Source organism: Cydia splendana, chromosome 7 (assembly GCF_910591565.1).
Source record: "Cydia splendana chromosome 7, ilCydSple1.2, whole genome shotgun sequence".
NCBI lineage: Eukaryota > Metazoa > Arthropoda > Insecta > Lepidoptera > Tortricidae > Cydia > Cydia splendana.
In genome coordinates this window covers 1,628,891-1,656,007 of record NC_085966.1, presented here as the reverse complement: position 1 = coordinate 1,656,007, position 27,117 = coordinate 1,628,891, and the positions used below count along the sequence as shown (strand labels likewise).

Genomic DNA, 27,117 nt, shown 5'->3' with positions numbered 1-27,117 from the left:
ACGAAAGCGCCTGCCATCTGACCTTCCAACCCAGAGGGGAAACTAGGCCTTATTGGGATTAGTCCGGTTTCCTCACGATTTTTTCCTTCACCGAAAAGCAACTGGTAAATATCAAATGATATTTCGTACATAAGTTCCGAAAAACTCATTGGTACGAGCCGGGGTTTGAACCAGCGACCTCCGGACTGAAAGTAGCACGCTTCATGCTCTATAATAATAAAAGTGAGTAAGATAAGAGCGACCTTTGGATAAATCGATTTGTACTAGTCAATAAACGTTACGCAAAATGGCGATTACACGATAATGATAATTGATAAGTTACATACTTCAGAAGCGTGTACTATGAAAATACAATTACTATTAAGTACTTGAACGTCTTGAACACATTTTGAATATAATCAAATTTTGTTGTAGTTCCCCAGAATATTAGTCCGTATCTTAAAGTTGGCGTAACATGGGCGTGATAATAATAGCAGACTGATTATCAATTTTCTGTGATATAGCGCATATGTTTTTATTTTGTATACATTAAAGTCTTGCAATTTGTCACTTACAAATTAAATTGTCAGTTAGTACCTAACCTATACGCAAAATTCAAAATTAGTATTGAAATTGATCCTTCGCGTCTACATTTTTCCAATTTGCCGCCTTTTTCTGACAAAATGGTTTGCCAGACTATATGCTGGTCCTGGGAATATCCACCGATTTCCATCATGCGGGCTATACGCTTGTTTTGTATATTGGTATATGAATGGTGCGAAGCCGACGTGGACTTATGTACTATTCAATGATGTAAAGTAATAAATTGCATTCTTGAAATGGATATGCATTTTTGCAGCTCACAGTGCGTGCAGAATTACCGGTAGGTTCATACAACACGCGTAAGTAACAAAGTGACACTTAAAGCTCATTTCTAAGACATAATATTAATGGTGGTCCCACACTGTCTGTTATAAAATGTTATATTATAACGTCGTCTGTCACAATAGGGACAATATTATAATATGTATGTGTAGGACCACCATGCATTAGGTCCACCGATGGTAGGAGTGATTGTTTATATTATGGCGACTGTACGCCATCAGATATATCGGAGCGGCCAATGTGCTCAAAAATATCTGAACACGCACTCTAACGCCTTGACCATGGAGGCGTGTTCAGATATTTGTGAGCGCCTTGGCCGCTCCGATATATCTGATGGCGACTGTACCTACATGAAGTAGATCGTTAAAAGACGTGTACCATCGCCCACACTGTAAAACTGTCCTTAGGTAGACATTATGCCTTTTGTAATAAGGTCCACCGATGTACAGTTAAGAGTGTTGCTGTTTGTAAACGCCGTTGTGTCAACGCAGCATGTAGGAAGGAAGTAGAGAAGTGGGCCGAGCGTTATCTATTTAATGCACGCCCTGTGTGGATTTTTACAGAAATGACCAATCTTAAACTTTATTTCAAAGGCATAAGGGTCACTAATGATCTGATGTATCACTAAAAATGTTTGTGAGCGTGTAGGAAGGAAGTAGGGAAGTGGGCCGCGCGTTTTCTGGTTAATGCAAGCCCTGTGTGGACTTTTACACAACTGGCCAGCAGGATCATACAAGTGACCAATCATAGACCTTAATACAAAAGCATAAGGTTCACCAATGGTCCGAGTTGTATCACTAAAACCAATGTTTGTGGCAGTATGTTGGACTTGTACAGAACAACTGGCAACATACAATAAGAACAAGAAATCACTGGAGACATCATTTTGCAATACGGTTCATGCAAGTTTTAGTTTGTGCTAAAAACATATTCTGTGTAAAAACAGAACTTCACCACAGTCTAGACTTCTAGAGAATTGAAATGGGGTATGGTATGCAGTATAGGGCTAGTCCAAGCCCTGTTTAATGTTAGGCACATATTGTAGTTTTGTAACAAGAAGAAAATTAGGATAATAAAATTGTACTGAAAACTAAAAACAAAACTAAGCTAAAAAATACTCAAACAAGTTACTTAGAAAAAAAAAAAACATGCTAAGATGGTTAATCCAAACTTTTCACATACTAACTTATTGTATGGATATAATCAGTGGCCAACTCTAAAATAAAAATAGTAGTCAAACCCATTTGCAAAATGTCTCTTTGTTCCTTTCGCAAAACACCCACCCACTTGTCCCAAACTCAAATTTCGTCTAAATTGCAAATTTAAATTACTTAAAAAAAATAATCAAAATACCACTAGTATACCAATACAATGCAATGTAACGTGAAATATACAAAAAAAAAACAACTCCAAATCAAAAAATAAACTACAAATCTCACAACTCAAACTAGCATGCTATTCATGTAGCAAATTAAAAATAAAACGGAACACTACATGGTTAAAACCGTGACTAACCAAGACATTGTCACTGCCGCCTATGTCAAGCGCGTTGCTTAAATAACCAAGGATCTGCAAAACATAAGGCTAGTGTGAATACACCTTTATGTGTTTTGATGACCGGTCTGGCCTAGTGGATAGTGACCTGGGTTCGGTAAGGGCATTTATTTGTGTGATGAACACAAATATTTGTGCCTGAGTCATGTCATGGTTGTTTTCTAGGTATTTAAGTATTTATATATATCGTTGTCTGAGTACCCACAACACAAGCCTTCATGATCTTACCGTGGCGCTTAGTCAATTTGTGTAAAGAAATGGCTTGAATTTTTATTTATTTATTTATGTGTTTAATATTGAACATCATGAAATGTTCAGTAGCCTTTACATGTATCATAGCGGCTAAAGTGTCCACAAATCTCTGAACAAAGCCTCTATTGTCGAGGGACTAAAGTACATGTTCAGATATTTTATAACATGTCGGCGGCTCCGATATATTTAATAGCAACTGTAGCAGCAGCTGGATTTGCCATATTTGTATATATAAAAAAAAAAAATAACAATTTAATATTATTTCAATGAAACAACTGTGAGTAATGATAATTGATGATGTTGAAATACCTATTTAATGTACTATCCCTGTTTGATTAGGGAGCTGAATTGATTATGTATTTGGTTATTGGTTAATAATTAAGTGAAATTAAATAATATGTTTTTGTACTATATCTTGCCAATAAAGTCTTTAAGAAACTGTAGAGCTAAGTTATTAAAAAAGTAAACATTTTCAGCCATGTTTATATGCAAATTAGATATCCAGGAATATGGTACGCCAGTGAATGATAACAAATTGATAAACATTTATTTTTAGTACCTCAACAAAATTATCAACTGCTAACTTCATAAATTAAAACTGAACATTAAGCACATTTCAATTTGATATAGTTTCACAATTTTAATGACTCATATAATGGAGTTGTAGTCACAAAGTGATGTCATATTATGTTTAACTATCAATTGTAAGAAACACATTTGCTACATGTTCGTAATAAATCACAGGAAAATAATAAGAATACAGTAACAGGTAATGTTTGGTCATCAATTACTCAGAATAAATACACTAATTTTATGAATCAAGTATGAGTAAGCACCAATGTCATTGCCATACAGGATGCTCTGATAAAAAAAAGTCTGCATAAAATGATAAGGATTGTTTATGGTCAGCCAACTAAAGCATGAAATTTTAATAAAGTTTCCAACAAGGTATATTTCCATCTTAAGTGAAATGTTTGGCATATCATAATAGAATTATCTTGATCTTATCTTTCTTCAAACAGATAACCCAGAACCTAGTTACAACATTTGTTATCATCCATTAGCCACACTTTTACTTTTAACACACCTATAAGAATGATAAGTGTTAAAAGTTTTAAAATACTTCATGTTATGGTCGCAAATGCACCTGTATGAGTTGTTTACATTAGGCATTTATGTGTGTTAGTAGTTGTACTGTCGCTCGATCACATAGCGATGGTGAAATCACGATTACATGCAGCCCGCGCTCACTCTTCGCCACTACGGCACTCGTAACATAGGTTACTAGAAATAACATGAAAAACAAGCGAAACTCACCGATTTCGGCATCTTGGCGGTTTAGGATCACTATCTGCAACAACACAGCACACGTTAGAGAAACTGAACCGTCTACATCCCACTACAAATAGTGCAAACTAAGCAGGCGACATGTACCTCACCGCGTGACATACACTCGCTAAATTGTGAATAACTTAGCGCCTACGAGCGCGCGCAGTGCATGTTACACGCTGCAACATGATCTATTCTATGCATTTTCTCAGAATCTACTCGTATTGATGCGATGACAATAAAATTATAGTCGCCGGCGGTCGTGTAATGTGCACAGAAAAACTTCAACTAGAATCTAGGGTAACTTAATGGAACCGCAAACCAGCACTTTACATGGATATCGAACTGTGAAAATAGTGTACTTACCCGGGAAAAGGAAGAATATCACCTAATTTTCCACATAAGTAGCACAACACATAAAGAATGCACACACCCTAAACGTAAAAGAGCCACAAAAATATCGCGATGTGACAGACAAGACAACTGCGTGACGTGGTAACCGGTGTTGTCATATCTGTCAACTGGCAAAATTAGGGTTACACTTTTTCAAAATTTTGCCAGTGTGCACTGTATAAGTTTATATCTTTTTTTATATATAATAATTATGATAAAAGAAAACATAAAGCGACTAAAATGACATACATTCTTAAATATAAATAGTTTGTTGTAAGATAAATGAAATAAAATAAATAAAGTGACTAAACCCTTCGAGACAAAGATTATTCTTTGACTCCACGTTGTCTACGGTAAGGCTGCAGTTGCCAGCTTACAAATTTTCTTTCTTTTAATGTAATAGGGTAATTAGGAAACCGTATCGGGTAACATTCTATAGCTGTCGTCGATGACAGATGTCAGCCGGTCGGTGGTCGGTGCTTTTGCGTTGAGTGTTGTTTTTTACGTTTTCGGACCATTATTTACGTACATTTTATTCACATTGTGTGAAGAGAAGAGAATGCATGAGGAGAAATGCTCCTAAAATAATTACAGCCCTTAATTAATAGCCTAGATAACCTAAAATGTTTGGTTCCTTACGAAGAATTCTGCACTGGGGTCCCATTTGTGTTTTGGGTATGTATTTGATTATAAGATCCTTTCCTGAATCATTATAGATGTTATCAAAACTATAAAGCTGTATAAATAAGTATGAATTTGTACAGTAAATAGTTTTTTAAGTATTTCATTATCTACTAAATTGCTAATGGCACTAAGAGCTTTATGGTAAAGAAACGTTCCTCTCTCATTATTTTCTACTTAATGTTAATTTTGTAGAATCTGAGAAATCGATCTACTGACCTATGCAATTGTTTTTCAAATTTTCATACAGAAATTTGAATAAATAGTACCTATTCTTGTTTTTAACTTGTTGAAATTTTACTAAGATAAAATATGATCATTGTGAATAGAATATATTATTTCCAGGTATAATAAAGCTTGTGACATGGTCCATGGTGCACCTGATCGGCATGTGGTGGCCGCCGCAGGGCTCCCTCGGTGGCGCCATCCATGCTTGCCTGTTCCTGTTCCTGTCCGGTGGCACTTTGTACTACTTCCTGCAGTCTTTGCTTGAGGGACCGGGATATGTGCCTTTGGGGTGGAGACCGGTAAGTAAATTTTATTTATAGGTATTTTTTTTAGATGTGTTGATTATGAAAACAAAATTACCTTTTTTTCCATTCTGCCCTAAATTAACTGTTTAGTTGGTCTCATTTTTTTCATCAATCAATATAAAAATCTGATGATGGGACTCATTGACGAATTGGGGAAACACTTAAATGTTATAATGATTTGAATATTTAAATAGTATCTTGACTGTGCATTTTCAAGACAGCTGATGAAGACCATAAAATTAGTGTATAGGTGCTGTTTTGTGAAATCAGTAATTTTTTAGATAAAGGTTTTATTGTAACTATAATTTTTATTAGTTAATTTTTATAGAACATGATAGAAACAGTGTATTGTTGTTTATAATTCACATTGTTTTTTACAGGCAAATGAGAAAGACTCAGAAAACCTGCAGGCCTGCACAATCTGCAATGGATACAAAGCGCCACGGTCACACCATTGTAGTAAATGTAAGTGTGATGCGCAATACATAAACAACACACTAGGTAGATATTACATAATATTTGTCAAAAAACCGGCCAAGTGCGAGCGCTCGCGCTCGAAGGGTTCCATACCATTACGCAAAAAACGGCAATAAATCACGTTTGTTGTATGGGAGCCCCACTTAAATACATATATTTTTTTTTGTATTTGTTATAGCGGCAACAGAAATACATCATCTGTGAAAATTTCAACTGTCTAGCTATCACGGTTCATGAGTTACAGTCTGGTGACAGACAGACGGACAGTGGAGCCTTAGTAATAGGGTCCCGTTTTTACCCTTAGGTACACAAGACTCACTCTCTAACAAAACGCGTCTGTTACGATCAGCATAGATATGGCCGCTAGGTGGCGACAGCGCCACGCGCGGCTTATGGCTTTCCCCAAAATTGGGGCTGAACGGATGTACTTTTAGCTACCTGTAGCAAAGCGACGAAATCGCGGAGTGAGCCACGCCTGCCTTGGGGTATGGATGAAACCCTAAAAATGTTATTAGTTCACAAACCAAATTGCTTTTTTTATTAGATACACTAGCAGCTCTTAGAGCTGATGCGTGTATATCGAAGCACTTGTATTTTATTTTGCACTTTTTAAAGTTCTAAAATGTGTATCTAGTCTATTTTTGAAAGTGTTGACCGATGGTGCACTAACAACAGTTTCTGGTAGAGAGTTCCACACATTTACCACACGATTCGGCAGGAAGTGTTTTCTAGGGTTACTAGCACACGGAGGTTTGACAAGTTTTTTAGAGTGCCCTCTCAACCTTACATTCTGGCTTGATGTGTATAGGTCCTCAATATTTGGAACATTGTAGTGTCCGGACAAGATTTTGTAAGTCTCAATAAGATCGCCTCGCTTCCTTCTGTCCTCTAATGTTGTAAGACCTAATTCTTGAAGCCGTTCTTCATATGGTTTATCTTTCAATGAAGCAACCATTTTAGTTGCTCTTCGCTGAACTCTTTCCAGCATTGTAATGTCCTTTTTAAAGTAGGGGGACCATATCTGAAAAGCAGACTCAAGTAAAGGACGAAGATATGACTTGTATATTCTATTAAATAGGTCTTTAGTAATAACATGGAATGCTTTCCGGATCATATACAGCATAGAATTTGCTCTCTTGGTGATTTTGGTGATATGTGTGTCCCATTTTAAGTTATGTGAAACAGTGATGCCCAGGTCTCTTTGACTAGCTACTGCTTGCAGGGGAACAGAGTCAAGTGGTAATTTAGTTTAGGGTTTGTTTTCCCTATGTGTAGAACTGTGCACTTGTCAGCATTTAGTGATATTGATATGAGCCAGTCTTTAGTCCACTGAATTATGCGATCTAAATCGCTTTGGATAATATTGTGACTTACTAATGGATTACCCATAACTTTGGTGTCATCAGCAAATATTGACAGTTCCGACTGTACCACACTCTTCAAATCTGTTATAAATATGCCAAACAGGATTGGTCCAAGCACTGATCCCCGAGGAACACCACTATAGACGTTGTGTGCATTTGATAAAGTTTTCCCTACTCTTACTTTAAATATCCTGTGGGTTGGAAAGTCCGATATCCATTCAAGGAGCTGACCACGAATTCCAAAGTGCTCCAATTTAGCAATAATAATAATTTTTCTATGAATATACAGCACATTTTCCAGAATTGATGGTAATATACGTATTAGTCTGAATATGTCTATTATGTCTAACTCCCAATCCTTCGTCCATACTTACATAGCCTTTCTTAAAACCATGTACTTAACTTTTCTATTCATAACATCACCCCCATTTTACACATAAAATGTAAAGCAGTTATCACACTGTATTTGGATCTGCATGCCGCTCCGTGCGTAAACTAGACAGTGCTATGTACATTGTACATATGAGGGCATCTGCGAACCGTAGGTCAAAGGACGAGTTGAAGTTAAAGTTATGAAACCGAATTAATATATACTATGTACCAACTGACTTCAATAATAAAGGCTAATTACAATTACAATTACAATGTACATATATATATGGCAATATTGGCAATGTCCCACTCGCACATCAGAGCAGAATGCAGACCCACGTCAGTGGTCCACAATCTTGTCTCTACCTCGGATAATAAATGAAATCTACCTACCTCTACTAGGTGGGCGATGTATATTAAAAATGGACCACCACTGCCCATGGATCAACTGCTGCGTGGGCCACGCCAACCACGCGTACTTCACGCATTTCCTCATGTTCGCCGTGCTAGGCTGTCTTCAGGCTTCTATTGTAAGTTAACTGAGACTTTAATAGTATTATGGCGTTATTCGCGTAACGCGTTACTGGCCTGAATTAGCTGATAATCGTTTGTCTTTATCTGTCATTTTGAGTTATGTGTTTGTAAGAAAGGGACAAAACATAATTTAACTAAATCAGGCCCGTAAAGTTTTATGAATAAGGGGGTTATAGGATAGGTTTTACTTTGCGGGAATCCGTAATAAAAATATTGCTTTGCGAATCTGTGAAATAATAACGCGCTAGTCAATCAGTGCTATCCCATTATACTTGCGTGTTTTTGCATACATTTAACGAAAGGTTTTTTTTACTGATTACTTTTGCTGCCAATCATGTTTTATATTTTATACTTAAGTTTTTATTTCCCTAAGGTTGTCTGGAAGATATCGCTTACAGTAATAAGATCGCCTGTTGCTACCTGTGTCTATATTGTAAATCTGTTTGAATATGTGGTGCCATAAAGAATATTTATCTACTTACTTATTTTTGTACCATTCTCAGGTCCTGTCAATCTGCATGTACCACGCTCTAAACCGGGCATGGTACGTCCAGAGCGGCATACGCGCTCCTCGCGTGCTGCTGACGCTCCCGACGCTGTTGCTGACGTTACTCGCCATCGGCATGTGTGTCGGCGTCGTGCTTGCTGTCGGTACACTGCTGTTTCTACAGGTAGAGTTAGACCAAGAAAAATCTGCAGCGATTTTGATAGCCCACGCAATGCAAGTGTTATTTATACGTCATAATTTCGTAGAAGTTTGACGTTTAAAATGACACTTGCACTGCGTTGGCTAAGTTCGCTTAGTTGGAAGTTTGTAGGCCAATAACATACTTGGAGTAAGTAATGCTCAAATTAAAAAAAATCACATATACAATAACTATTAAAATAATATTTTTAAAAATCCCTTACTCTATATGACAAAAAAACAATTTATGCCAAAAATGCCTTACATAATTTTGGACAGGAGCTGATACTCTTCAAACAGCTGGGTTCCATCGATTTCCACCAAACATAGCTAAGAGAGCTAAATGCCACAGACAGACATACATACAGACAGACAGACAGACATTGGCGTCAAACATGTAACACCACTCTTTTGTCGTCGGAGGTTAAAACTACTTTCTACTTCCCTTAACATATAAACAGTTGACCTTAAGATAAACCTTCAATTTCTTAACCAGATCCGAAGCATCCTTCGCAACCGCACCACAATAGAAGACTGGATCCTAGAAAAAGCAGTCTGCCGGCGTCAGGAAGCCGGTCTACCAGCCTTCGTGTTTCCCTACGATCGGGGGTGGAAGGATAACTGGCATATTGTATTCAATGGACATCTGTATGATGGATTAACGTGGCCGGTGAAGGAGGGTTGCGGGCAATATGATCTTACAGTAAGTATCAGTTCAAGCCTTCGCTTTTTAAGAACGATTCGTCATACTTGCTATAATAATAGTATCAGATATTTTGTAAGACACTGGGGGACCAGTAGGCTGGTACTACATATCTATTTAATTATGCCCTGGTCACAGGGACCAAATGCCGTCCTTTTAAACTTCTCTGAAAGCATTTTTTTACCGGTACCATAAGAAGAATATGCCGAAATGGCAGCAAAACGTGATTTAAGGCATTTTGCTTTAGGAATCCTGGTCACGGCACCAAATTGTAGAGCTCAATGATTGTCAGATTATAATTATAACGTTTATAGTGGTGGCTCTGGCTCTATGCCTGCTGGTCTTCGGTTTTGGTGTTCGACGCATTATTTACTTTGCTTTAGAACTGTAAAAAATATTCCTCTTCCTATTCCAGCTTGAACAGCTAGCCCAAAAAGCGGACAAGCGCGTTCGCTCCCGTCTTTACACGGCCGTGGCCAACTACTCTGGTCGCTGGGTGCCCATCTTCAGCAGGCCGAGGGCTGCTCTGGCGGCTCCGTGTACAGATGAGCCCCGTCTACCCTTGCAGCCGGGTGACGTTATAAGAGCTACAAGGCAGAGAAAGTGAGTAATTTGTTTTTATCAAAGATATAGACATACATTACAAACATACACTCAGTCGCCCGATTTCAAGTGTATGTTCTTTGATACTCTAAACATTTCGAAAGTGTGGTACGAGTATAAACGATTTGGGTAATTAAAATAAATCGATGAGGGAACGAGGAGGAAGTTAGTCTAGCCAGTTTATGTACTGTTTATGTAATATTGCTGTTTATCGTGCCTCAGGCCACCTTCATTTTTGATCATATTTCGACGGAAAGCCGCTATTTGCGAACATTCCTTGTATCCCAACCTTTGTAATAAAGTACTATCCCGTGCCATTTTTAGACACTGGTTGTTCGGCGAGCGCGTGGAGGAGAGCGGCGCGGGTCGGGGCCCGCGCGGCTGGTTCCCGCGCGCCGCCGCCGTGCCCACCGACCTGCTGCGCCTCAAGCCTCACCACGACTAGCACGACTACAACACTAGCATATAGAGGTAACATTACCTAATGACCTAGTGAATTCTATGTTCAATATTCTGTGCTCTTGAAGTGAATTTTTACGTCGTTTTGCGTTATTGGCACGCGGTCCCAGATTAAAACGCATCTAGACCGTGGTGCCCTATCTCCGTCAGATCCGATCGATTCTTGAGATTTTTGTGCTTTCTAGACGTGGTAAAGTGACTGCGTAATTTGCCGATTGATCGATCCGGCTCTGTCATCACGGCAAGTATTTATACAATAGATGATACCCAGAGTTAACTTTTTGTAAACGTAAATGGTTGCAACCTGTTTATTCGTTGCGACAATTATATTTTTTCTGAACGCTGCCCTTCTACGCGTAACGGCCGTTGAAAAAACAGTTTGAATTAAGAGTTTGTTACGATTAATAGGATAAACAATTAAATGCATTTTCCAGTGGCTATTATGGCCTTATGCGCGATGTTAAAACGATAGAAAGTGCTCAATTTACAAAAAAAAACTTACACGAATCCTGTTTCGAACTGAAAGTTACTATTTTGTTGTACTTAGAAGAAAATTGCAATAAAGTGATAAAGTCTTATAAGTAATAAGTATTCTTTTGCTGCCAACGGCATAACCCCAGAAGTTATAAAATAATGGTATAATGCAAATACAAGTAACTATTTTTTTATGTTATATAAATTGTTTTTAATGCCATGCCATTATTTTTATACTAATATATTCAGTATTGTTTCTACATACCATTATACATCCAATTGTAAAAAGCTTAGGTAAATCCTAGAATGGATATGATTACATATATTGATATAGATTTAGGTCACTATGACACAAATGGGGCATTATCTATGAAAAGGGACCTTATTGTCGATGGCGCTTACGCCGCACAGCGTCGCGCGGCATTGTATTTATATCGGAGCATCGTTAATAATAATGGCGTAAGCGCCATTGACAATAAGGTCCCTTTTCACAGATAACGTCACAAATAAAGGTTTCTTATGGATGTAACAAGATCTCTTAATACAGGTATCTTATCCTTAGACGTGGTTTATAAAAATGTATGAAATGTTGTATGACGCGATATTTACGTGGTATGTATGGACTCTATGTATACTGCGTAGTTTTGTACATTTATTTATGTAAATAAACTTTATTCGAATATGAGTCTGTTATTTTTTATTGCCTGTATTTGTCTTCCGCTCGAAGACGGTTATCAAAATTGCGCCGCATCCGAAATAGCGTCACTTTATACTTGACTACGAAAGGAAGAGTTATGATTTTATTGTAAACTCGTAACTTCAAAGCTACTAAGCCGATTTTAATCCATGACCCATGAGGTGCCATTTGATTTGTACGGAGCCGAGAATGCCCGAAAGGGCTCCGCATTGCTCCGAGCAATTATTAGGGTTGACACAACTTGACGTCCCTTTGCGTGCACGACCACAGATAAGATAATGACTTGAATTTTAACAACCCTAAATAGCCGAAAGGGACAGCATGATTCGTCCCTGAATCGCTGTCAAACTTCGGTTTCGTAGGAAGTGTCTATTCTGTATAGTAGTACTTGCTGGTAGTACTATTATTTATTCTGCGGTATTAGTCCGATGTGTCCGATGCCAGTGTGCAATGAGAGTAGGTTTCTCGGGTTTATAGTTGACAGTAACCTTAACTGGAAGCACCATGTTGACAGCGTCTGTGACAGGTTAGGTAGTGCAGTCTATGCGTTGCGAAAGATGAATCCACTTATCTCGAAGGAAGTTCTAAAGCAGGTGTACTTTGCTCACTTCCATTCTATTATGTCGTACGGCTCGCTCATTTGGGGTAACTCCACTGATGCCAAAAGAGTCCTGATAGTTCAGAAGAGAGCAATTCGTACACTTGCTGGAGTAAAACAGAGACACCCATGTAAAGAACTTTTTATTTCGGAACGCATAATGACTCACTACTCACAACACCTGTTTGACTTAATAGATTTAGATTTATTTATTTCATAATATGAAATTACAATATAAATTATTTTACACTAATCTATACGAATTTATATTATGATCGTCAAGTAGGAAAATAAGAATTGATTATAATTATACAAATGTCAAGCAATAAGTACACAATTTAAAAACCATTATAACTATTATAAGCAATCAATTAATTAACTAAATTTTTTAACAATGTCAAATAATATAAAATGTAAAAACAATGTCAATACAGTAAGCATGGATATGTCATAATGATCGTCAAATTAAAATAAAAATGAAATATAGGTCAAAGAATAATATACGTCAGAAACAATATTGCTCAATTTTCTCGTGTAGATTGTCCAGGTAAACAACTGCGTAACACAGGTCGTCTTAGGACAGTTCCTCGTCGCTTGGTGCTTTCAAAAAGGAACCCACGAATCATCGGACCTACTTATTTCGAGCACCTACCTGCCGAGATAAGAAACGAGCAATGCGACGAAATATTCAGGCGTAAATTGAGAAACCTTTTGTTGGAAAACCCCGTGTACTCAGTAAAGGAGTTCATGGAAATGACATTTTGATTCAGAAATTGTTTTATTCTTATTGACATTGTTTTCTTTATCATAAAGACGATCCTTATTGGGAGATACTATATATGTTTTTTTTTTTATATTGTTATGTGTTGACGATTCTTATTGGGAGATATTACTTGTATTTTGTTTGTGAATTTATATTTTGGATTTGTAAGTATTTACCTACTTACTCTTATTCTAATTGTGTCGACAATCCTTATTGCCTATAATCTTATTTCATTATTATTGTTATTATTTTCATTTTTTCTTTTCATTTTTATTTTATTTTACTTTGACGATCATGATAGAAATTCTTATATTTTTGACATCAATGCAAACTTATTATGTAATTGTCTTTCATGAAATAAATCGTCTAATCTAATCTAATCTAGTAAAAATATAGGAAAAATAAAAAAAGAATAAATGTGTAAAATGTTTATTGTGCATTAAAAACATCCGTAAACCTACGTACAAAAATTCTCACCACATAAACAAGAACTCAAATAAGTTAGCTCTAGCGTTAAACTATATTAAATCCACGTTATTATATTATCACGTTTGTTACAATTAATAAATGCAGTTAAACATAACACAGACATAAACTTTCATTTGAAAATACTTTCCGAAAGTTTGCACTGTTAGCGTTTCAGTCAAGCTCGAGTCTTAATGCTATCTTAGTTATTAAATTGACGAAAACAAAGGAAATTTGACGATTTGTATCAAACAATCTCAATAACATTTAGAAGAAAAATGATCCACAATTATTAAATCATTCATTAAGGATTTTTTATTGTTAATAGAGTTAATCTCCTCTGTTACTAAAGTTTAGGTTATGGATCATAAGCATTGACTATGGTGACCAACTTTTTTTTATGTCTACACCTTGTTTAGACCATAGAACGTACCCAGGAAGTTATTTTTAATCCAAAGTCTCTAAAATAAGAAATTTAATGCATTGCATTAGTCTTGCTACCAAATATTTACTTTTCTTGTGTCAAGGGTAAGTATCTAGTTTTTTTATCTTTACCACGGCCCAGGTATAATTCATAAAGGTGTAACACTTAACAGTCACGTATTGCTCAAAATGTAGGTAGTCAATGCTCACGCACCTAACTAGGGTTGCCAGATAAATGTCATAATTTTGGAGTTCATATCGGGAGCAACGATCGTAGCTCTCAACCCTTCAATGATCCATTTTACCTAGAGATAATTCTGTTCTGATCTGGCAACCCGCCTAACCTCTTAATACTCATTCTCCTCATCGAGCTCCCCCTCAGTGGAGTCGACTCCGACCTCCTCGTAGTCCTTCTCGAGCGCGGCGAGGTCCTCACGCGCCTCGGAGAACTCTCCCTCCTCCATGCCCTCGCCGACGTACCAGTGGACGAAGGCGCGCTTCGCGTACATCAGGTCGAATTTGTGGTCAAGTCTGCGGAGGAAAAGATAGTAAGTAAGAGATTGTAAGCAATGGATCTTGGGATTTCACCAAGACGTAGAAGACATCAAAATAAGTCTGCAACGATTTTGACCTATTAAAATCGTTGCAGACTTATCTTGGTCTAACTCTAATAGATATATAGGGGTAAGCAGTGGATATTGGGATCATCGGATTTCACCAAGACGTAGAAGACATCAAAATAAGTCTGCAACGATTTTGATCTATTAAAATAGTTGCAGACTTATCTTGGTCTAACTCTAGATATTCAAAGGTGGTAAGCAGTGGAATTTGTGATCTTCGGATTTCACCAAGACGTAGAAAACACCATTACCAAACTAATGTTTTCTCATACGTCTATATCACACGCATGAATTCATGAGCTAAATATATTTGGTTTATGAATATTTCAGATACTTAGTCCTGATAGAATTTGTATATGGCCAAGGAAATCTCTCATTGATTATGATGATGATGACGTCCAAACAGACAAGCAATCAAGCATACATACCTGGCCCAGGCCTCGGCGATGGCAATAGTGTTGGACAACATACACTCAACGCGCTGCACCTTCGCCAGGTCACCATCAGGTCAGGAACCTTCAGTAGTTTATGTCTACAGACAGACAAGCATACATACCTGGCCCAGGCTTCAGCGATGGCGGTGGTGTTGGACAACATACAGACGGCGCGCTGAACCTTCGCCAGGTCACCACCAGGTCAGGAACCTTCAGTAGTTGATGTCTACAGACAGACAAGCATACATACCTGGCTCAGGCTTCAGCGATGGCGGTGGTGTTGGACAACATACAGACGGCGCGCTGAACCTTCGCCAGGTCAGGAACCTTCAGTAGTTGATGTCTAAAGACAGACAAGCATACATACCTGGCTCAGGCTTCAGCGATGGCGGTGGTGTTGGACAACATACAGATGGCGCGCTGCACCTTCGCCAGGTCACCGCCAGGTCAGGAACCTTCAGTAACTGATGTCTACAGTCAGACAAGCATACATACCTGGCTCAGGCTTCAGCGATGGCGGTGGTGTTGGACAATATACAGACGGCGCGCTGAACCTTCGCCAGGTCAGGAACCTTCAGTAGTTGATGTCTACAGACAGACAAGCATACATACCTGGCTCAGGCTTCAGCGATGGCGGTGGTGTTGGACAACATACAGACGGCGCGCTGCACCTTCGCCAGGTCACCGCCAGGTCAGGAACCTTCAGTAACTGATGTCTACAGTCAGACAAGCATACATACCTGGCTCAGGCTTCAGCGATGGCGGTGGTGTTGGACAATATACAGACGGCGCGCTGAACCTTCGCCAGGTCAGGAACCTTCAGTAGTTGATGTCTACAGACAGACAAGCATACATACCTGGCTCAGGCTTCAGCGATGGCGGTGGTGTTGGACAACATACAGACGGCGCGCTGCACCTTCGCCAGGTCACCGCCAGGTCAGGAACCTTCAGTAACTGATGTCTACAGTCAGACAAGCATACATACCTGGCCCAGGCTTCAGCGATGGCGGTGGTGTTGGACAACATACAGACGGCTCGCTGCACCTTCGCCAGGTCACCACCAGGGACCACCGTCGGCGGCTGGTAGTTGATACCCACCTGAACACAAGTAAAATTTAATTATACATTAATTTAACCGCAGGGAAACTAATTATCCTCAAATACATGTATTCAGGCTCCCCAAAATCCGTTTTCCGAATTACAAAAATGTGCGCTCGCGCGCGTCCTCATGTGTGTGAGTAAAATCGGCTTGTTATAAAGTCACAGACTTTTTGTCTTTGGCGCGGGTACCTTATACATTTTTAGTCCTATCAAAGACATATATAACTTCGTATAAGATGAATAAGTCTAAGGAAAAAACCGGGTAAGTGCGAGTCGGACTCGCGCACGAAGAGTTCCGTACCATAATGCAAAAAACGGCGAAAAAAAATCCAAGTACTGACCCCGCCCGACGTTGCTTAACTTCAGTCAAAAATCACGTTTGTTGTATAGGAGCCCCACTTAAATCTTTATTTTATTCTGTTTTTAGTATTTGTTGTTATAGCGGCAACAGAAATACATCATCTGTGAAAATTTCAACTGTCTAGCTATCACGGTTCGTGAGATACAGCCTGGTGACAGACGGACGGACGGACGGACAGCGGAGTCTTAGTAATAGGGTCCCGTTTTACCCTTTGGGTACGGAACCCTAAAAACGTGCCTCGGAAATCGAGTAAAAGTTATTCTCGGATAGATGACGCACACACCATTGGCCTATTCTCGGCTAGATGGCGTGACGACACCGTTTCATATTTAACAATTTTAACACATAGATATCAGTGAATGAACATGGGTCAAAATGATATAAAAATAATAAAATCATTTATCCATATAAATATAAATTTTTTTGATAATTTTATACGTGTTTATTTTGAGTTTTAGTCGTGTGTCGATAGATGGCAGTGAATTAACAGTGACTACAAAATTTACTATGACAGGACCCCTCTATACTTAGGGTTGCCATAATTAGTCGGAACTGATAAGGGACAGTGGTATTCTAGAGCAGTGGTCTCCAAAGTTTTATACTATAAGGTTTACTCGGGTAATTCCGAATGTCGAAAACTGTCGGATAATTCCGAAAAGAGACCTTTATTATGAGGGAATTAAGGGTGATTTTCATCTGAATTTCGGAATTATCCGACATTCGGTATTACCCGAATACACCTTACTATCTATTCTTTTTGGTCCTATCAAGAAATTTGATTTCTGTGTCACTTTATGCCGTAATACAGTTATCATCATTGGCCTTTGCATCTAATTGCAGACGATTTATGGTGTAAGACATTACACCGCCTGGGACGGAATTAAGGAAACGCAGGGATGCCCAGCACCTGCATTACCCTCTCGGCTTCACTGTCTTATCCCACAAGAAAGGCGAGCCAATACGTGTGCAGACAGGTCGGCTGCAGGAATCTGCCGCTTATTTCAGGTTGGACCCTACTCGCGCCTTACGGAAACTCCATTCTGGGTTTCCGGAACTCAAAATCAGGCGGAAGCGGGGTCGGGCAGAAGCTATTTCGTCACAGAGCAGATGGTAGATAGAAATAGATAGATAGAATACTCTTTATTGGCACACCTCAGTAAAAAGATACAAAAGAAAAGAACAGATGAGATGTGATGTTCGATTTAAGATGAATGTTACCACCTAATTTATGTACCACATTTCTGGCAAATAAACGATATTTCTATTTCTATTTCTATTTAACAATTAGCATTGCAATTGGTTTGCAATCCATCTAGGAGAAGATTACTCCAAAATAATACATATAACCTATACAACGATAATAATATGAGATCTCTAGTGGTTTGATTGTGACTGGGAAGTGAAGTGGCACATATCCAAGTCCATGAAAGTTACCTTGAATCCTGTGGGGCACCAGTCCACGAACTGGATGGTCCTCTTGGTCTTGATGGTGGCGATGGCCGCGTTCACATCCTTGGGCACCACGTCTCCCCGGTACAGCATGCAGCACGCCATGTACTTGCCGTGGCGAGGGTCGCATTTCACCATCTGGTATACAAGGGTTTCAACTTGATCACTAAGTATTATTCGAATGTCTTTTATGGTACACTTTGTGATGCCAAAGAAGTAAATGGCGAGGAGTCAAGTAGATGCTTACTTGCGCTACTTGAGAGGAATCGTAACCCTCATCATCGATTTGAGGAGGTGGACTTTTCAGCAGTTTTACGGGAAAAAGGCAAACAGTCTTCGAGGCAAGCTATTAAATGTAAATAAAACCTTGTTTCTTGTAAAGTGTTCACCTGGTTGGCAGGCTCGAAGCAAGCGTTAGTAATCTCGGCAACCGTCAGCTGTTCATGGTACGCCTTCTCCGCCGAGATGACGGGCGCGTAGGTAGCCAATGGGAAGTGGATGCGCGGGTACGGCACCAAGTTGGTCTGGAACTCCGTTAGGTCCACGTTGAGGGCGCCGTCGAAGCGGAGGGAGGCTGTGATGGAGGATACGATCTGGAAATTGGAAACAGTTTGTTATCTACAGATGAAATACTCGGCACATCGAGGTCATTTCGATGAGCCTGCGGAATACACCAGGAGGATTATGTGCCTATGGAGAGTGTTAGGTTAATTTTAATGTTATTTTCTGTAATTTTCAGGCAAAGCCCAAAATCGTAAGTATCTAAGTATATCTCGAGATATCTAGGTAATGGTTGAAAGTATTTTTCATACAATCCAGCATTTGGTGTTAATAAAATTTTATATTATTATTGGAAGATAGTGAGGTATTGAAACTGAACTTCCCACCAACATTCGCACTCCTTCCTTGTACGTCCGCGTTCCTGTAACGTTCTATATGTTTCTATCTTCTCAACCCAGTAAGATACTCTTTGGGGTACCTACTAATTAAACAGGAAAGTAGTTGGTCTCTGCAGCCTTGCAAGTTGATTCTGCATAGTTACTAAAATTGCTGTACCTGTCCGATCAGCCTGTTAAGGTTGGTGTACGTAGGACGCTCGATGTCCAAGTTCCGACGGCAGATGTCGTAGATGGCCTCGTTGTCGACCATGAAAGCGCAGTCCGAGTGTTCGAGAGTGGTGTGCGTGGTCAGGATAGAGTTATACGGCTCGACCACTGCTGTTGACACCTATGTGATAAAGCATAAATCATTAATATTTTGAATAAGTTGTCTTATGTCTGTCTGTTCCACGCACAATGACCCGAGGCTGACAGGCTAAGTCCGGTAATCGGAGCCGATAACCGTAACGAAGTTGTCTCAGGTGTGTTAGGTGCTGATCATAGAAACGAACGTGCTTTTAATTACCTTTCAGACAGTGTGTATGTGAGTAACTAGGTAGACATTCTTAATTTTAACGCGCATGCAATACATGGTCGTGGTCATAGTATTGTATGAAGTAGATTCTCTTCTAAGAGCATTTCGCCGTAAGGCATATTTTATATGTGATACTGGTGGATTTTATTACTTCTACTTTCAGCTGCAATTATTTACTAGTAGTATGTTGCACAATATGGCTATTATTGGCTAACCCCTAAACTAGGTAAAAAAAGTTGATGGATCTGCTATTTAAAAAGTATCTAGGTATTCTGATTCATGAATTAAAAGTGACATAATATGTGGGTTAATCGTATAAGTAGGTATGTTACCTGAGGTGCGGGGTATATAGAGAACTCCAACTTGGACTTCTTGCCATAGTCGACGGAGAGGCGCTCCATCAGCAGCGAGGTGAAGCCGGATCCGGTGCCTCCGCCAAACGAGTGGAACACCAGGAAGCCCTGAAACAGATAAGTAAGGTAGTAGAATTTGTATGCTTTGGAATTTTAGGAATTCATTCTCAATGCAGTTTATTATTGGATGTAGCTTTTTGTTATTGTTCCATCAATAAAGACAACTTTGCTAACAGTTTAGTGTCTGCAAGTTGCCATACAGGAGTTGGGCAAATTACTAAATGGGATTGTGTTGTGTTTAAAATATACATAGTGTTGGACAAAAACGGCTCTTTTGATGCTCACCTGAAGCGTGGTGCATTGGTCAGCTAACTTCCTAATCCTGTCAAGGACAATGTCGACTATAATACATCTTTGCCAATAGCATAGTGTCGTCTGCTCGTCTGGCATACTTGTCTTCAAACTTGCCAATAATAAGTAGTTCTGACTTGCCTGCTTAGTCAGACAGGCAATTATTTCTTTGTCGATAGTTACCACGGTTAGTTTTAGTCGCATCTTTACCATGAAAAGTTCTGACTCACCTGAAGACCTGTGCATTGGTCAGCTAACTTCCTAAGCCTGTCGAGGACGACATCGACTATTTCTTTGCCGATGGTGTAGTGTCCTCTGGCGTAGTTGTTGGCGGCGTCCTCCTTGCCAGTGATAAGCTGTTCTGGATGAAACAGCTGACGGTATGTACCGGTGCGGACTTCGTCTGGGGAAGGAATACAAAATTATAAGCGTTAAAGTCATATTTTGCAGGATGAAAGGATAATGGCTTAGAATTCTTATAAAAAGGATCTGAAATTTTGGTATTATCGTCGCAAATTCTGCTCTTTATTCTCAGTGAAGTTGTCTACTATGGGTCATATTAAGAGTAAAAAAAGAAGGCGCTTATCAAGCTGATGCTCCGGATGCAACGATGGTGTCATAACTTCCTTAGAAAGTCTTGAGAAACTGTCTAACCTTATACTCGAAACCATTTCTATTTGACAGACCAACACAAAGACTGCGACAAAATACTGTGCCGAATTTATTTTTGACCCTCGAGATGATATAAGTTGTCAACTTGTCATCATATTACAACAGTCAAAAAAGTGAAAACGGTTATCGGTTAACCGTTAATCGCTTTGTAGGGCATCAATGCGAATATTTTTAAATTCACTCGAGATGAATCATACCTATATACTTACCAATCATACCTAAGGTAGGTAAGGTGGGTACAACCTAACTATCTCTCTCAAAAACTTTGTAACATCAATAAAGCTCAACAAACATCTTTAATTAAACAAGCTCCTCGGAAACTCAATCCCAAGTGTATCAGCCAAGATTAACATCTTTATTGGAGAGAGCACTCAGTCATAAGTGGCCTGCATTACGGCTGCAGTTTAAATAACTTAATTGATATTTGTAGTTCGTTCACCATGCGTTTGAGATGTTAGGAATGTAATGATGATTTTGTTCCTACCGTTATACCGTTCTTTTGACGAAGTGTGTTGTAAGAAAATGTTCCAAGTTCTTTGTGGCAACCAACATTAACATATCTGCACTAGAACCCATGTTAGTACCTATTCGTATTCAGATATGCCATACGATTAAATAAATAAATATACAGTTTTGTTCAGAATTCCAAGCACTTCGATATCTCGTAAAAAGTTGCCTTTACGACCCAATTTTTACACTATGAGCTTGCAAAAACAGCTTAGCTCAAGGGGCGTAAATGACCAGTTACAAAATAGAAGTTCAAAGATAGTGTCGTAAAGGTTACCGCTAAATATAAATTATGTTGTAAAGGACTAACAATACTAACATGTCCTTTGTCGTCCTTTAGCCCTTCATTTGTCATGAAAATTCAGAGAGGAGAGGAGGTCACCTTACTGACGTCGGGCGTGGTTTTATTGCGATTTCTTCTTGAAAATAGACACCATTAACGAGTGGTTACGTACTGACAAAGTAATGACCATGACCAGTTGACCACGTAATAATACTATGATAATATTGATAACTATTTTAACGAGATGAACCAATATGATCAGATTATAATACAATATTAATAAATCCATTAAAATCCATTAAAGGGCATTTCTCAGGAGGGCCATTTTTACGTGTCCGGGGCTATAAATGATTGAATTTACTGTTCAATAAATCTGAATAAATTTAGGCATGATCTTCAGCCTATATTCTGTCTGGGACACTATCAAATTATTTATTTATTATTTATATAATACAAGAAAAAAAAATTCAAATGCCAAAAATGATGTTCGGTGGGAGTGTCCCGCACCCAGATTTTATGAAACAAAAAAATATTACTCAAGATGAGGCATTAGATCGGAGTTATTATGCGTATTCACGCATAAGGTATTAGTTAACTTATCATATTCCTTATATCACAATAATGTGTTTGCTCAACTCATTGAATAAAACCAAATTTACGATGTGTCCCGGGCTAGTGCCTGATTTCGGTGTAATTTGCAAAACATGTCGGTACTCCTTCAAAGTTGTAAACCAGGAACTCAGTGTCTCAAACATAGTATGCTTTAGTTGTGCCTTAACCGTTGAATAGAGTAGAGGTACCTCTACTCTATTCACTAGTGACTGTACAGTCACAGTATAATAAAGTGATTTTTTAAAGGTTTCAACGTCCTTCGGTGGGTTTGGTTCTATGTTTTTTTGAGATCGGTGGTGCAATTTACTCCGAAAGTTTTAGTGCATTTATCGTTATGCAACTGCTTAAGAAATCGTCGAAAGTACGTAAATCCATCATTATTACATCTCCTCTGTATCACTCATGCTATTTCTGTAATTGCTAAAAAGCGATTAATTTTGACATCACTGGTGTTGATTTCCTTGGATTCGGTGGATTTTTTGACCACCGATATCAAAAATGTGATCACTGAATTCAAATCCTGCTTTGTAAACTAGTTTGTTGTACTAATTTATTACACCTAAAAAGTGCAAGATACGTTGTATAAACGTAAAATTATGTTTGTAAGTAAATTAATTCATAATAGGTACAAAAAATCACTAGTTTACTATGAGTAGTTTTTTAAACCAGACGTGTGTTGAAACTTGTAGACCCAATATTTCTTTCTCTGTCTTGATGTTCACTAGTTCAAAAATCACTAGTTTACTATGAGTAGTTTTTTAAACCAGACGCGTGTTGAAACTTGTAGACCCAATGTTTCTTTCTCTGTCTTGATGTTCTCTTCAAACCAATGAAGTAAATTATGTTAATTGTCCTCTGTATCACCTGAGGCCCTACACCTCGATAACTTTAAACGTGTCAGCCATGTTAAATGAATGCAGATCCCAATTCTTTTACAATAACTTGTGTATGTAAGTATTATGCAAGGTGCACCCAAGGGACGGGATGTTCAGAACAAGGGATTAAAAATAAAGTGGCCTTCTAATGTCGAGATCGCTTCAAAGGCACTGAGCGTACCTTACTGATCGATATTTCTAAAGGATAGCCATAGACACAAATTGAACATAGCAAATGTTTTAACAATCCTCAATGTCTTATGTCTTTATGTCTAAATATAGGAGTTACAAATTAGCTCAAGTGTTTCAGAATGCTGGAGATCTCCAGCACCCTCAAATAATTAACAGGTTATTAGATCTTCAAGCATTAGTCGACCACTTCAAATAGTTTTAAATTGATGGAGTTCACGCTTTAAAACTCTGTTATTCAAAAATACTTGTTTTCCGTATTGCATCACATTGCTTTATAAGTGCATTAAATATTTTTTGAGCATTGAACACCACTCAAAAGTTTCTTGTTTATCGAGTGTAGGTAACATAAGTTTCTTTTTGATGCGTGTGCGGTCGGATTGTGTGAAACAAACATCTTCTCCTTTATGGCACTAATGTGCGAATTTGTGGTCGACATGTCTGAAACTCGTTCCAGGACCATACATCGCCCACCACCCTATTATATGAGAGGACAGTCAAATAGTGTGGGATATCTTCTAGAGATGTTGTTTTACAAGCCGTAATTAGGTTATTTTAAAATCTTAAGTCTATATCTATTAAATTTATGTAAGCTTTCGAGATCATTAGCCTTATTACATCGCTTATAATCAAATAAGAATGAAAAATATGATTAAAATGTAACATGATTGAGATATAAAATTGAAATGTGATTTTTGTGTATGCATTATTGAATTCGGTGACGCCAATTGATTTCAGTGCCTGCACATGATTTCGGTGTTTTTTAAATCTCAAATATCTTAAAAACTATAAGGTTCTAATGGAGGCCTCCACTACCAATATTTTTTATATTAAGGCTAGATTTTAGGAAATAAAGTCGCATATCAAATAAGTTAAAAAAAAATTTGGCACCGAAGTCAGGCACCGAAGGTCATCTCTGAGAAACGCCCTAAACGTCATAGTAAATCTAGAATACTTTTATTGTGGTCAACTGGTCATAAAGCATACAATTATGATATTAAGTAAGTAGCACTAATTTATACAAGTACCTAAGTAAGCCTCTATTTATAAAACTTTAGGTAACCGAACTGTGAATGTTAAGTTGGTGCTGTCGGTAGCTGAATCATTGTAAATTATAACGGTACCAAACATTCATCTTCCATTACAGTCGTGTTATAAAATTACCCACAAACAGCAACATTTAACTGCCCAATAATAAACCTTATCCCCTTGTAATATGGTTTACAAAAAATCAGTTGGCTGTGTTGAGTATATTGTACAAAATCGTGCTTGTTTTTTTGCATTAAACTGGTGAGTGGTATATAAGTATGCAGATGGTATCGGAACACTTGAGATTATAAAGAGGTCTATAACGAGATTAAGTAGTGATATGTTTTGGTCGGAAATGATCATCGATCATCTGTTACTGGGTTGAACAATATTATTTGGAGATGCGAGGGTCTAATAACGTATCAAAATCTCATCTTTAGAATACACTTTTTTCTTCTATCGAACGAAAAACTTTAAAATATTGGAGTACCGTAGAGTTCGTCTAACTAAAAGAATACGAGTATGTAACCAATAAATCACAGCCACGAATATTTAAGATTCCATTGGGGAACAAAATGGACAACTTTTTTTTCTGCGTGTGTAAATAGGACTTTACCAGTGGTATAAAAATTATGGATCTAGACTAGACTTAAGTATATCGCCCCTCAAGATGACTAAATATATCTTGAATAATCTTGATAGAAAACGCCAGTAATGTATGGAAATAGTCATGTGACTTTTCGTAGCATCTTGCTGTCGTCCCGATACTTAAGTACTTAGGTACTTATTTTTTTTTTCGTTTGGCGTTTGTCGATGTACGATTTTCGTCTTCGCCCTCTGCTATATACTTGTGTCGTTCTCGAGAATGTTCTCCGTTTACTATGGGAAATATTCTCGAGTGAGAACATTCCCCATACAGAACGGAGAACGTTCTCGAGAACGGCACAACTCTGCCCGGCTACGTCTTGCTTTCTAACGAATACTTCTTATCTTCGAGCAACACCGGCTTCCGACACGTCGGAAGGGAGGGGCCCAAGCGATATCTTACCGTATATACAAATCTTTCTGCCATTATTTGCGGGGGGAAAGGTGCACACAGTCGCACTTCTCACACACTTACATACAAAATCCAATCTGTAATGACGACACAAATACATAGAAAATGACACACGTCAAAGACAAATCTTGCAAAAGTTGCAAACGTCGATCTCTTTTTGTGTACGGACGAGTGACAAGTGTCACAACACGCACACTAACACATTTTCGTCGAAGAATTTTATTGTTTTCTGAGAGATGAAAAGTCGGATTTGTCGCTCGACCGATCCGCAGTTAGCAGCAGATAAATCCAACAATTACATGAGACTAAAATATAATAATTGTGTTTAAATGTAATTAAACGTATGATATGTAAAAAAAATATAACATGTAAAATGTAACACCTTCTTTTTGTAAATTTGATGTCCCCGACCTCTTTTTACAACAAAAAACGAGCAATTAGGCATTTTTTCTGCTGCTGTGTTCACGCGCGCGTCTGGACTCGGTCTAGTGAGAGAAAATCCGAGCGCAACTAGTTTTATTACCCGCGCTAGATTAGTTGATCTTGTACCTAGGCAGAGGGGAAATAGTGCGAATGCCGCCTCCCTTCCGTGTTGCTCGAAGCTTCTTATCTACTAAAAAAGACTATTCTCCTTTCATCGAGTAAAAACATCAACATGCGCCACAATTCATACATAAAGATATTCAATAATGTTTCTAAGTTTACGATGTAAACAAGAATGTTACTTTTTCTTCTTTCATTACCATCAGGACCGTAAGAAAATTATCAAGACGTTAAACCAACACCTTTTTTCCAGAAAAAACTACTTACTTTGAATACGAGAGACATGTTTATGGCCAAAGGCAACTCGTTCATGTGTTACATGTGGCCATGCGTGGCGATCAGATTTCTAAAATAGTTACATGAGTTATTTTCCCGTGGAAAACTAGTGGTATCAATTCGTAAAGGTTGTATGTAAATTTTCTTTTCTTAGGGTTCCGTACCCAAAGGTTAATAAGTAAAAACGGGACCCTATTACTAAGACTCCGCTCCGTCTGTCCGTCCGTCCGTCTGCCTGTTTGTTACCAGCCTGTATCTCATGAACCGTGATAGCTAGGCAGTTGAAATTTTCACAGATGATGTATTTCTGGTGCCGCTATAACAACAAATACTAAAAAGTACGGAACCCTCGGTGGACGAGTCCGACTCGCACTTGTCCGGTTTTCTAGCATTATGTCAAGCTGTTATGAGTTATTTTCCCATGGAAAACTAGTGGCATCAATTCGTAAAGGTTGTGTGCCAATTTTCATTTTTTTTGTAAATAAGGGGACTCGACTTACCCATGTATTTCATACCATTTTTATACCGCGATTGCGAGCAACAAGATCTAGAGCCGATTTAGAGATCAACTAGATCTACATTAGATATCGACTAGATGTGACTTGGATATCTAAGTCATAACTTGTCGAAATCGTTCAAGAGGACCTCCAGAATCGCGGAAACGTCAAATTTGACATATCTATCTTACAAATATCTTTAAATTATCCATATCGTAACTTGTTGAAGTCTAGTAGAAATCTAATTAATTTTCCGAATCGAGCCGAATGTC

The 27,117-nt window shown here is 38.3% G+C and overlaps 3 protein-coding genes and 1 long non-coding RNA gene across 4 annotated transcripts in view; 2 read left to right on the top strand and 2 right to left on the bottom strand.

The window, feature by feature from the left end:
• LOC134791997 (moesin/ezrin/radixin homolog 1) overlaps positions 1-4,493 on the bottom strand; it is a 91,109-nt gene extending 86,616 nt beyond the window's left edge. The window contains exons 1-2 of the mRNA XM_063763110.1: positions 4,366-4,493; positions 3,988-4,021 (exon numbers count right to left, since the gene is read on the bottom strand). Coding sequence (XP_063619180.1) covers positions 3,988-3,999 — 12 coding nt within the window. The 5' untranslated portion in view covers positions 4,000-4,021; positions 4,366-4,493. The remainder of the gene's footprint in view (positions 1-3,987; positions 4,022-4,365) is intronic.
• The window catches only part of LOC134792043 (uncharacterized), a 314,893-nt gene that overhangs the window by 71,558 nt on the left and 216,218 nt on the right, over positions 1-27,117 (top strand). The window lies entirely within an intron of this gene.
• On the top strand, positions 4,851-11,960 carry LOC134791957 (palmitoyltransferase ZDHHC6). The gene is made up of 8 exons (XM_063763051.1): positions 4,851-5,067; positions 5,419-5,600; positions 5,987-6,071; positions 8,222-8,349; positions 8,857-9,024; positions 9,535-9,741; positions 10,157-10,344; positions 10,669-11,960. The coding sequence occupies exons 1-8, from the start codon at positions 5,016-5,018 to the stop codon at positions 10,787-10,789; spliced, it is 1,131 nt and encodes a 376-aa protein (XP_063619121.1). The 5' UTR covers positions 4,851-5,015; the 3' UTR covers positions 10,790-11,960.
• Positions 13,751-27,117, bottom strand: part of LOC134792006 (tubulin alpha-1A chain) — a 34,842-nt gene continuing 21,475 nt past the window's right edge. Inside the window, exons 3-9 of the mRNA XM_063763118.1 lie at positions 20,536-20,708; positions 19,934-20,062; positions 19,245-19,415; positions 18,578-18,781; positions 18,174-18,326; positions 16,263-16,375; positions 13,751-14,754 (exon numbers count right to left, since the gene is read on the bottom strand). Of these exons, the coding sequence (XP_063619188.1) occupies positions 14,571-14,754; positions 16,263-16,375; positions 18,174-18,326; positions 18,578-18,781; positions 19,245-19,415; positions 19,934-20,062; positions 20,536-20,708 (1,127 nt within the window). The 3' untranslated portion in view covers positions 13,751-14,570. The remainder of the gene's footprint in view (positions 14,755-16,262; positions 16,376-18,173; positions 18,327-18,577; positions 18,782-19,244; positions 19,416-19,933; positions 20,063-20,535; positions 20,709-27,117) is intronic.

Coding starts and splice junctions, on each gene's coding strand:
- LOC134791957 (XM_063763051.1), top strand. CDS start 5,016: ATGTTTGGTTCCTTACGAAGAATTCTGCACTGGGGTCCCATTTGTGTT. Junction 5,601..5,986: donor TGCCTTTGGGGTGGAGACCG/GTAAGTAAATTT, acceptor TGTTTTTTACAG/GCAAATGAGAAAGACTCAGA. Junction 8,350..8,856: donor GCTGTCTTCAGGCTTCTATT/GTAAGTTAACTG, acceptor TACCATTCTCAG/GTCCTGTCAATCTGCATGTA.